Consider the following 12,748-nt stretch of genomic DNA (forward strand, 5'->3'; position numbering starts at 1 on the left):
CAAAATGTAAACCAGACTGCGCTGTCATAAAACTACATTTAGAGAGAGAAGGAGGCAAGGTTACAGTCCTAGCAGAAATACCTTGAACTTGAATTGTTATCTCAGACGTGTCGCTGCCTGCCACGTTACTAGCGATGCACCTGTAGATCCCGGCGTCGGAAAGCTGGACGTTGCTGATGCTCAGAGCCCCACCCAGGCTGTAAGTGGGCTGCCCGCCGTCTACTGGCACAGCATTGCTGCCCCTGAACCAGGTGATTGCTGGCGGAGGGCTCCCCTGGGCACTACAGGGTATGTCAACTCTGTGGCCAGCCTGGACTTTCATAACTTGAGGCCCACGCTGTATCTTAGGAGGAACTAAGCAGGAAGACAAGTTAAGACAACAGTAATGAGAAGAAAGTGATGTACAAGATCATTGATTGTTGAAGGCAATTCTTCTCTTTGTCATTTTAGAAAACATCCTTCCTTACTCAGTGAAACAGAATTCTCTCAAGTGACTAAGGAAGCATAACTGCATGTTCTTTACAGGTAGGATGTAAAATAGCCTACCACTAAACTTATCTGCAGAAGCTACGTTTCAAATTCTACTGCACTACTTCCATATGAGATATTATTATCATACCATGCACAGTTGAAAAGTTAAGCGTACTGGTTTTTCATAACAAAAAGAATCAAGAACGTTATTAAAATGTTTATTACATTTCCCCTTTGACATTTTAATTTCCTTCCCCTAATTCCTAATCTTTGTATGATTCCAAATACAAGTTCAGACAAAAAGATAAAATATTACTGGAAAAGATCTTGTTGATCCCAAAGAATAATACAAATCTGACTTAACTCTTTTGCCACAATGATTTCTTTCTAAGGATCATCAACAATAAAAAGTCTAATAACAAATGTCTGAAGCAATAACAAGTGCCATTTCTTCAGACACTCTGTTAATGTGCAGTCACAGACAAAGATGCACACTGATTTCAGACCTCTCTCTGCAGAAAACTAGACATTCATCTACTACAGTCATTATAACTGCATTCATGAAGTTGAAGTGTTCAGAGCTGGATGGGGTTCCATGCTGGCACGTTTGTGGCACATGATACACTTCCAAACTCTGCATGAGCCGCAGCAGAACTACATAGACAGGAAAGCTGGATTCTTAACAGGGAGCGTAGTGACAGGGAACCATGAAGATTGGTGGGAACTTGGCATCTACAACCTTCTGACAACTTTGCTATTTTCAGCCACTTCTCAAACCTAGTACTGAGGAGTCTCTTGCACAGAGAACATCCAAGAGTATTAGAACAAGAGTTTTCAACTCTTAAAACTTCCCCGGCTGACTTAACAGTCAAATATGCTGTACAGCTGTCATTCTTCCATGAGTCTAAGTGACATGAAAGGAAATGTACATTATATACATATTTATTTAGGTAACGTATACATCTTCACAATATTTCTACATAATCAATAAAAACAATTCGCATATGAAGATAGTATGAGCAGAAAGAATATGGGTCAATAGCATTTAACGTGTAAAAGAAAAAATATAATTATACATTAAAATTATATATAATTATATATAATAATATTATATATATTGTATTTATATGTATTAATTATGCATTTAAATTATATTTAATGTATATAAACAAATATTTAGCATCTTTATGATGCTAAATTCTATGTCGAAATTTGCAGATGATTTTCCTTTAAGTTAAAACTTACCATGTACACTTAGTTTCACTGACTGAGTTACATTCCCAGCAATATTGGTGGCTACGCAAAAATACATTCCACTGTCCGAAACTTGTGTCTCACTGATCTTCATTGACCCTGAGGGTAGGAAAGTGTGTCTGCAAAATCAAGAATCAGGTACACTGTATAAACAGGTACTGAAGGGCGAATGACCTCTACTTACACATTACTAATCACTACAAGCTAAAATACCAGCATTGTACATGTCACATTGAGCTGTTCCATATTACTAAACTATGACCTTTATTCATTTTTTCCAACTCCTTATCGAGCCACATGAAGAATATGGAGCAAGTATCTAAAATATAAGACCCAAATTGTAAAGTTTGGTTCTAGCTACTTACAAGAGAGATTAAAACCTGCCTCATTTCTAGAAATGCACAAAAAATCTGGTAATGACTCCCATCATGGCAGAGCCTCCCATCACAGATTTATGCTCATCCCAGGTCAGCAGAGTCAGAAAGTTTGCGTTAAACAGCTTGTGGTTCTAACTCATCATGGCAAAATATTTTATGATTGCTCAGGATGGAGGGGAGGAGGGATCTGAAGAGTATTCTGATTCAAAACCACCAGTTCTGGAGCTTATAGAATTTGTCATTATTCCTGACTACATAATTAATGATGGAACACTGATTTTCACTATAGCTCTGGTCTCAGGCTCGCAAGATACATGCATACGAGGATAGTCTTGGCTAGCTAAGCCAAACTCCTCTTCTGTAGCAGCTAAAAAGGAAAAAGAAAATAGGAGGAAAGGAAAAACAACATCTAGAAGTTGACAAGAAGCAAACAGCACTCAAAGTTATAAAAAGAATTAAGGCAAAGTTGGTGGGAATTGGTGGTATCACTCGTCTGCCTTTCTCTGGTACTTACTAAACAGGATTTTATCAGCTGGGTATAAATGGTGAATCTGGAGGATGCAACAGGCTGAAGGGATGAATGGAAGAAAGTGAAGTGCATTTCCTTCAGGCCACCTATATTTTTCTGATATCATGATATCTCTTTTTTTGCCCCAATCTTTCCAACACTCATTTTTTTTTTAAATAACCCCAAAAGATATGATGGCTGGGATAACTCATCTCCCATTACTTTGTCCATTTATGCTTTCTGAGAGAAGTTTCTTGTTTTCTGCTTTCATTCTTCTTTTGTTTACTGGTCACATTTCTAACATCAATTTTGGGTGGTCTCAAACAATTTTGTTTGGACTAACTTTAACTTCTGCCAACATCTGAAAACAATTTTATGGAATGGTCTGAGTTGGATCATCGCTACTCCGGAGAACTTGGATGGCTCCACAGTGAGCAAGTAGCCTAATTTATCTATGTCTCTTGAGGTAAAATGAGGACAAGTAATGGACCAAGAATGCAGATTCATTAATGCATGCAGTGTGTTCACAGGACAAAGCAAAAAATTCCACAGAGTACTAATTCCAAATTAACTCTCTGTACACAAACCTGTTCCACACAGATTGCTCACCCAGCACCTACCAGCTGCTAAGGCTGCTGCAGACTCAGTGGAAGAGGTGGATCTAAGGCCAAGATTTGGCCACAAAAGAAACAGGTGCACTTTCAGGTATGTACGATTGCTTAACACTTCACTTGGATCACAGAGACACACAATGGGTATAGCAACTGCTATAGCATGCACCTGGCAGCATCATCCTTTCCTGGTTTACAAATACAGCTGTAGCCTTTGCCCCTTTTGAGGTGGCTGGGAGACTAGGAAGCACTAGCACACCCTGAGACAGTGCCCAGCACCGCAAGTGGGCACATAAAGACAATAACTGCCCTTTCCCCTCTCTTCTTTTGTATCACACTGAAACAGTATGAAAGAATTCTAACTTTGTAGCCCACGTCCAGTCTGTCAACTCTGTGTTTTTACAAACATTTAACTATGCTGCCACATTTTCAAGAGTATCAGAAGAGTTTTGGATCCAAAGCATGGCAAACACTGAGCCCTTGTAAGCACTCACAAACATTTATTATCATCTCTGTTCTCCTGGGTTCCCAGACTTGATATGAATAACAGACAGAGCTTTCCTGAGCATAAACACGTAGTGCTTAAAAAAAGAAAAATAGATTTATAAAGATTTTAAATCGGATACAGTTTACATGGGTCTCTGGGCACCACTCCAGTACACATACGCAGGATCCTCTCTTGTCCTGACCTCCTGAGCTTGCACATTTCAGAACAAATTCTGAAGTTCTGCCACTGTGTACAAACATGCACTGCAGTGGAAGCTGTATAATGATGTACAGACTTCGCATCCTTCAGAAAAGGACCCACATTCAGTGTGGAAAGTTTTTTAGTCCTGGGGTCCTCTTGAAGGACAATTTCATATCTTCCGAATGATCATTAGGTAATCAAAAATTATAAACACTTCCAAAATCTTGAAATCTTAAGACACAACTTCATTTTTCTTCCGTTTTTATCAAACCATTGCGATTTGTTTTTACCTTAGAGAGAATGGAGATACAAGCTGCATCTCTTTAGCCCAGGTAATTATGGGAGGTGGCAAGCTCTTCACTTCACATGGAAGTGTGACATCTTCTCCTGTAACTACTGAGATCTCTATAGGTCCATGTCCTTGCTGCTCTCCAGGCCTGGATACTCTAGGTTTCACTATAACATGGAACATGTTAAGAAGCTGAAGTGAATATACATATTTGTACAAATGTAATACCTATAACTCAGATCAAACATCTATTTTTTTGTATCAGGTATATAACATTACAATCCTAAATCGCTGTCATGCCAACATACTACACCCGGTTAGCTCAGGCATCGGTTGATGCCTACTTGCAACACTACGAATACCAGCAAGACCACACTATCTGCCTAAAAAGCTGGACAGCAATTAATATATGCAGTTCATGCATATGCTGAGGTCTGTATCGTAAAGGTAGTTTGCAACCAATACCTGAACTATATGTTACACTACAGCACCAATAACTAGAAGTCATAAAAGCTTTGCTAAGCACACATTCACCTAAGCTGAATTTTTACAATACTGGGAGATGGCAGGAAGCCTTGCGAACAAGAAAATTAATGGATTCCTAACATCATTAGGAACTTGGGTTCCTATACAGGTACTTCGTATTCACTTCTATAAACAGTGAAATTACGCCCAGCCCAAGATCCTAGTCCAGGAACACAAGGTAAGAGGTGTCAGGAGGTTTTTAGAGAACCATGGAGGCTGAAGCATAGGTCTTTCAATATCAGGCATTTGGAAAATTGCTTACTATGTGGATCCAGTGATCTAAAACAAAATCAAAAGCGCTAATCAGAGATTAGTTTAAATCCTGTTTGCACTGTTGATAGCCTTCTTCACAATCCACCTGAGTGGGTTTCATAGTCCAAATTAGAACTCAATGAGGGGAGATAGAAAATGATACTATATTTTAACTCATATATACCATATACAGTCAGCTGGACTTTCCGTGTAGCATAACCAGCAGCATTTGTTGCAGTGCACACATATTCCCCAGTCTCTTCACCCTCTGGCGAAACTACATAGAGACTTCCATCAGAACCTGCAGAAAATTTCCCATTGCTTGGATAAATTATTTCCCCTTTCTGTAGAAAGAAAGAAAAAAAAAGTCCACATTTCTCAGATCTTCAAAAATACAGCAAATTGCAAATATTTAATCAATATTTTCCAGAAAGAATCTAAATTTTCCAGAAAGAAAATCTAATGAAAACATTTAAATTGTTAAAGGAACATAAAGGTTGTTAGTGTCTGTAGCAGCTTAACTCATTGCTGCAGTCCATCTGTGTGAAGACTACTGCATTCCTAATGTAACATTCAGTCAGATTTTTCACAGCTCTGAAGATAACACAACTTGCAGGCAGCCTGCCTAAACCAAGTAATATTTTAATCTACATTACAGCACTGCTTCTATTGTTTATGGCTGAGATCGACAAAATATTTTGAATTAACTAAGAAGCTTGGCCTCAAAATCCTATCCACAGAAATTAACTAATTTCAATTAACTTTTCACACTCTAATTTTTGAGTCACTGTCTGAGCAGTAAAAATAGAAGTAGCAAGGGATTCTTACGCAGAAAATTTGTTACATATTCATATGAAAAAAAGCTTTTTCTAGAACTTAGTTCTTAAAAAAAATAAGTCATTATTTCAATTTAGTTGATTTTTATATTGGTTTCTGAAGTAAAAACAGATCTCGTATACGTTGTATAAAATGTTTCTCAGCACATCATTCCTTGTCCATTCTGAAAATTACATGCAATAATAAAGTAGAAAAACTTCTACTGCACCTCACACCTCCTGTGATTCATTCCCTACCAAACGAACAACTGCTTCTTTTAAACAAAGTTGTTCATAAGGTCTCAGTTAATTACATCTGCACAACTTCTGAGGAAACACTGCCTTCACAGCAATGTCATGCAAGCTGCAGCACACCCTCAATAACTATTATCAGAAATTATGCTAAAGAAAACAACAAACTACCCATGTCAGTCTGATTTTCAGACATTCTCAAAAACGTTGAGGTCTTCCTCAGTGGACCTGTTGTCAAGGACATGACTGAAAAGTGACAGGCAGCTAACCCCACATTGCCATTTTTAGAGACACTTTCCTCTAAGAAAAAAGAAGCCATTTTAAAGTAATCCTAAACAAAAATTAACTTTCACTCTATGGCAAGTTGTCTAATCCAAAATTACCAACTCATAACAGGAATACTAAGAATTTCTGAAGTATTAAAAAGTATAAAGACACAGGGATAACCAAAGAAGCCTTTCCAAAGAAGAGAACCTTGATCTACGGCTAGACCATAGCCACAATGCACAGAAACAAAAGCAGACAAATATAGACATCTCCAGATTCCTCACAACAGAGGTGTTCAGTTGCATCTCTTGCCTAGTTTTAGGACAACTAAAAGACATCTTTGATTCATCTTCCACCATGAACAGCTCAAAGATGAGATGTTACCTTAGACCAGGTAATAGATGGCTTAGGAACTCCACTTGCTTTACATGGCAGCGTTACTGGGATTCCTTCAATGGTGCTGAATATCTGCTGTCCATGCTGAATAATGGGCAGAACTGAAAATAAATGCAAATGTTAAACACATGCAAAAGACAGATTTCAAACCCTGATACAACTCATGCAATAGAACTCTCATACTCAACTACTGCTTCACACAGATGGCAACAGTTGGCAATTTTCAGCCTGCTCTCTCAATTCCCAAACCACCATTGACCTGCCACCTCCTCCTCCAGTCTTTTGCAAAACAAATACCTGTTCATAACAAAGCATGTCAACCACAGATTGATCATTAGATCACGTACATGTAGTTTTAAACTGAATGTAAGCAATTCAGCTGATTGCAGTCATTTCAGGGAGTATTTGTTACATTACTCACTGGTGACATTTTAGGCCAAGTTCCTGAAACAATACTGTACACAATCCATCTTATACTGCATCTTTCATTGGGATGGCCTCAGGATTCTGGGTGCTGAATCAACTTCCAGCAATAGACAACATCCGTTAAACAGTGAAGATCTGAAAGTGAAGTACCAATTCCTCTCCAAGCACATTTCTTTTTTGTAATAAATGCTACAAAGTTGTGGTAACTGCAGTGATGGTGTCTGCAGGGATTGAACTGTAAGATGAACTTGAATAAAACCAGCAGATCACTACACAAAATCAATAACAGAAGGTAACAAGAAACCCCAGTTCCCCTCCTTCACTGAGCCAGAGTTCAATTAACAACAGAAAGAAGGCCAGATTTAAGATAAGGTCAGACTTAAGCTTGTAATACCAACAACTAGATCTTTCAAAAAAGCATATAAATATATTCCTTTCTGTTCTCAGGTTCTGAAAAATCCCAGAACCTAATGTTCACATGGAAGGCATATCAGGCACTGAATGTTTCTGTGCATTAACAAACAACAGGTATTGTTAACATAAAATAGTGTTTCAGCATCTTCAGTTCAGCTTAAATTAAATCTCCCATGATTAATTCAACACACGAGAAACTTTCAGGCTATAAACCATGAAGTAGCTGGGACCCCACACACAGTTAATACAAGTATCCACAGCTGAAATACAGATGAGTTACCACAAGCCTAATACTTGTCTTGTTGTCAGTGTAATTTCTGATACGGTTAAGGAAAAAAAGTTTTGCCAGGCTCACAATTTATTTTAATTGCAATTCTCCCATGAGTTGTGCTTCCTTGTATCAGTGACAAAACCACACCAACATTGCTTTTCATGGTTTTCCAGCAAATTCCCACTTGCATCTGTTTCGTTAATAAGCCTAGAGATCAAGTCTACACAGTCCAATCTTTGCAGATTATTCTAAATAAGGATTTTTTATGACCACAAAATGGTGTTTTATTTTAAAAACATTCTCAGTTCTTCAGTTCTTTCTTGTGAAGTGGGCCTATTTCCCATAATATTACTTCACAAAATATCATCAATATAAAGAGGAAATTTGAGAAATTAATACAACTGTCATGAGAAAGCTCCAGTGAGATCTCCTGTTAGTAAGACACACACACTCTTCTTGCATCCAGCACAAAGTAACAAGAAAGTGCTCCTTACCATACACATTAACAGTAGTGGTTTTGTTGTTTGTCCCAGCAACATTACTGGCCATGCAGGTATAATCACCCCCATCCTGCAGCCGAACTCTTTCAAGATGCAGGCTCCCATCACTTCGAATGCTAATGTAGGGACTGGTAACCAGCTGCCAAAAGAGTAACGTAACATTTTACTAAGAAAATACACGCTTGATAATATTTACTTTGGTAGGTAGTGCAGCTTTACACTGTTTTTCACATTAAAAAAAAAATTCTATGCTCCTGGAGAATTTTACTAAAGCTTTTCCTACTTTCCACCTTTCATAAAAAGTAAACTTTAAATACTACTTCTGTTAGCACTTCATATATAGTGCTGGACTGAAATTAATATCTACAATGGCAACTCTGCTCTGCTACAGCACATATACAACCACCAGAGTAGCTTACAATCATGCACTAAAGAAAGAACAAACCTAGCCATATTATTCTATTGCACTTTCTGTTAGTTACTCCAGCAACCCTGTGTCATCACAGATCGGCACCGCTGACCACAACGACTTGGCTTTTCTTCCATAAACAGATTACTCTTTTCCCACATAACTTGTGAGAGGATGAGAGGGAATGGCCTCAAGCTGCACCAGGGGAGGTTCAGGCTGTCTATTAGGAAGAATTTCTTCTCCAAGAGTGGTCAGGCACTGGAAAAGGCTACCCAGGGAGATGGTTGAGTCACCATCCCTGGGGGTGCTCAAGAAATGTTTAGATGTCATACTAAGGGACATGGTTTAACGGGCAGATATTGGTGGTAGTTGGATGGTTGGACTGAATGATCTTGGAGGTCTTTTCCAACGCTGCTGATTCTGTGATTCAAACACTAATAAACTATCATTTCTCAAGGGGATTGGCTGCACTTTGAATGACAGCGCCTGCAGAAATTCAGAAGCAGCTTCTGTCTTGCAGATACAGCCACCTGGCTTCTCCTGGGGAGGCAGTAGCTTTCACTGAGTAGTGCTGGTCAGTTGTAAAGTAATCCTTGGATCCTTGTCTTCAGTGAGCCAGTCCAAACTCATGATAGACCTTTATTTGTAAGCATAAACTCTATCACTGTATTTGAATATCAATCTCTGGAAATTAAACTCATGCGTTACCATGGCTTAAAACATCTGTTGCTGATTTTCTATATCAACAAATCTTGTAAGAAAGGAAATAGTCTCACCACCATACTGTTCTTAATCCACTTCCGGTCTGGAATGGGGTTTCCAGCAAGCAGAACACATGGCAAAGTGAGTTGTTGCCCCTCAATTACATTGGCTGTGGCTGGGCTAATTCCAATCAGAGGTGCAACTTGACAAAAAAAAAAATTAGAATTTTTAAAATACATATTTTATATATATTTAAATATACATATCTATGTAAAGCACTGGATGTGAATTTTTATTATTAGTCAAGTATTGTATTACTTGTAGCAGTATCAGACAAAAGTCTCCTTATGAAAGGCACTATGAGAATATACAGCAGGAAACATTTCCTACAATGAAAACCACACGAGTTACAGACAGGAAAAAAAAATGGAAAAAAAAACGTAGCAGTCAACAAAAAGCACCACAGTGCCAACATACTTATCTAAGGACAGAACATACCAGATAAGGCATGTCTGAAATGCCAATGATGCAGGCAGGAAAAAAGCCCCCGGAGGATTGGGTAGCATAGGAAAGAAAAGTAAGTTGAAGTAATACATGTACAGTGATTCTAAGATTAAGGAACAGCAGCAAAGAAAAGACATTGCCCAGTTGAAACTGGATCCAGTCCAGCTCTTCCCTGAAAGCTCATGTTGCCATGGATACCAAGTTGATATAATGTATTTCCTTACCTGGGGGAAAATACTGAAGAGGCTTTTAAATAGGTGAAAACTTCTTCTTTACCAAAGCTTATTAGCATTACATATTTCACCACGTTTTAAGTCAACCAACATTTTCTTTGATGGCAGACAGATCTACTCTTTTCCTCCCACAAATCCATACATTCCATAGCATTATTTTTCCTTTTATTGCCAACTGCCCAAGATAATATACAACTCCTTGAAAGCACAATTATTATCAAAGCAGGATGTTTAGTGTCCTCTTGGATCACTAAGACTCCTTCCCAGTTGTAGCAATGCATTGCCATAAGCAAGTTCATTACTACTTTTTTAAAAAAAATAACATGGTAGAAAATCATGAGCATTCATCGTGATGGTGATTTTTCATTCCTTAATCAATTTGCTAAGCAATAAGAAACAGAACATAGAATAAATCTTTCTTAAGGTCCATGTTATAAAGTGCAGACGGACCTACTGTAAAAAGACAACATTCCAATGTAAACATTTCACTGAATTCAATTACAATATTTGATGCAAATATCTTCTGATTTAGTTTGTGTGGCTGACTACATTTGTGTAAGTATTGCTACAAAAACACATAGGTATATCCCTGTGTATATACATAACACATTAGCATCCTATTCATTGTAAAAACACCACTGACTGTTACCCATTCCAGCATATCCTAGGTATGGAAATGCAGCCAGTCTTTCCTTTCACTCATACCACTGACATTAACCAGACTTACCCAGTCCAGTTACCGTGATTGTGGCTGGCTGTGACTGAATTCTTCCAAACTGGTTTTCAGCTTCACAGACGTAAGTCCCTTCATCACTAACCCACAAATCTACAGGAAAAAGAGAGAGATCAGATTGCAGCAGCTGAATTCATGCAATGCATGAATACCCTACACTTCCATCTTTCACCTTTAAATATTCTTTCTGTCTTAGATCATTCCTTTCCCTCTGTCAGCAAGGATGGAAACAATGACGATATGAGTACTTAACTGAGAAGGTATGATATGTATGATACTTTTCAGCACTTGACATATTGCATATACTTTAATACAGTACAAGCTACTGCGTATAAATTATACATAGTATTTACACATCCACAAACGCACATACTATTTCATAGTGCATTTTCTGTGGAATACTGCTTACTACACGAAGTATTGTCTTTCCATATGCGTATAGACCCATAACACACGAATTACTCTGCTTTATGTACTATATACAGGAATTACTTCACTCATCCTGATGAGGTCTAGAAAGGAATAAAAGAGCTAACTAGGAAAACAGAATAATATCACTTAGTGTAAAGGTGACCAAAATGCTCCAGAGAACTGAAATTGCAAAGACACTCGCAGAATTCCTAGCTATTACCCAAATTAGGACTTGCTTAAAAGAGCAAGTTTAAAAACACTTCTTGAGAGAAAAAGAATAAAATAAAATTAATGGCTCCTCGGTATCAACAGAGACCACAATCCACATTTATTTAAACAAAAGTGTAATTATTTCAACGAAGATCAGTGAAGTCAAAGACCAATCACAAGTGAATTCACAAACTCATAGGAAAACGATACGTGTCAAAAGCAATAAAACTGGTAACAGAAACACAATCTCTGACCAAATCTATTATTTTTTACAAAGTTAACTATTTAACATAGAAGCATAACAATTTAAACGCATTGCATACATTGTATTTCCCTCTAGCATTCTTTCTGTGAAAATTTAGTCTACCTACTATTAATTGACAGAGCTCCTGTTCTGAGCTGACTGATGGAACTAACAGCAAGTGGTCTTGAGAAAAGGGAAGCACCATTCAGGCGCCTCCACTTAACCTTTGGTTCTGGGTAGCCCTGAACATAGCACGGCAGTGTGATATTTGAGCCAATATTCACAGATTCATCACTGGGTTCCTGCGTAAAAATTGGGGGAGCTGGAAAAAAATAAAGAAAAAATACACCAGGTGAGTATGGGCTTTCATCATGACAGTAGCGTTCTGCTTACAATACTGGCGACCTAAATTAACGTCCTACTGCGTGTGATTGTTTTCCTATAAACAGATTCCCAGTTCTAGCAACAGCACACAAAAGCAGCCTTGCTTGCTCTTTATGAATGATAAGGAGTTCAGAAATGGGCCAAACATCGCAAAAAAAAAGAAGATACAGCCATCCTTTTCAAAAGAATGTGAGCGCTCAGGCGTTAGCATTCTATGTTCCTCCTCTCCTTCAAACCGCTGTGCCCATTGCTTCAGAAAGTGTATGCGTCTAACAGAAATCCACATTTTAAAGGCCAGAGGCAGTTAGAAAGAAACAGGAAAAGAGGATAGGAAGGACTAAGTTAGAGTAAACTTACATAGTAACACTAATGAAATGCATTCTCTACATGAGAACTATGTTAGGTTGAGGTTTGAACTGTTTCCTCCTTGTCTGGCTCTCTCTCCTTGTAACTTCTGTGCTTTGCAAAAGGAGTAAGAATGAAGGAACATTGGGAATCCAAGTATGATAGGGAAATTTAGCTCAGTGAACAGTATCGAAAAGGTGTTCTCAGCACACAATTCAAATACTTGCATAAATGTGAGAAAAGCTCAGATAAATAAG

General features: G+C 38.1%; 1 protein-coding gene across 5 annotated transcripts in view; it reads right to left on the bottom strand.

The window, feature by feature from the left end:
• HMCN1 (hemicentin 1) overlaps positions 1-12,748 on the bottom strand; it is a 194,535-nt gene that overhangs the window by 100,059 nt on the left and 81,728 nt on the right. For all 5 annotated transcript variants that reach the window (XM_021403998.1, XM_021403997.1, XM_021403999.1 and 2 more), the window contains 9 exons: positions 11,890-12,084; positions 10,892-10,990; positions 9,502-9,629; positions 8,311-8,455; positions 6,694-6,806; positions 5,160-5,319; positions 4,200-4,365; positions 1,717-1,844; positions 82-354 (listed from right to left, as the gene is read on the bottom strand). In XM_021403998.1, the coding sequence (XP_021259673.1) occupies positions 82-354; positions 1,717-1,844; positions 4,200-4,365; positions 5,160-5,319; positions 6,694-6,806; positions 8,311-8,455; positions 9,502-9,629; positions 10,892-10,990; positions 11,890-12,084 (1,407 nt within the window). The remainder of the gene's footprint in view (positions 1-81; positions 355-1,716; positions 1,845-4,199; positions 4,366-5,159; positions 5,320-6,693; positions 6,807-8,310; positions 8,456-9,501; positions 9,630-10,891; positions 10,991-11,889; positions 12,085-12,748) is intronic.

The sequence above is a fragment of the Numida meleagris genome, chromosome 7, assembly GCF_002078875.1.
Source record: "Numida meleagris isolate 19003 breed g44 Domestic line chromosome 7, NumMel1.0, whole genome shotgun sequence".
Lineage (NCBI taxonomy): Eukaryota > Metazoa > Chordata > Aves > Galliformes > Numididae > Numida > Numida meleagris.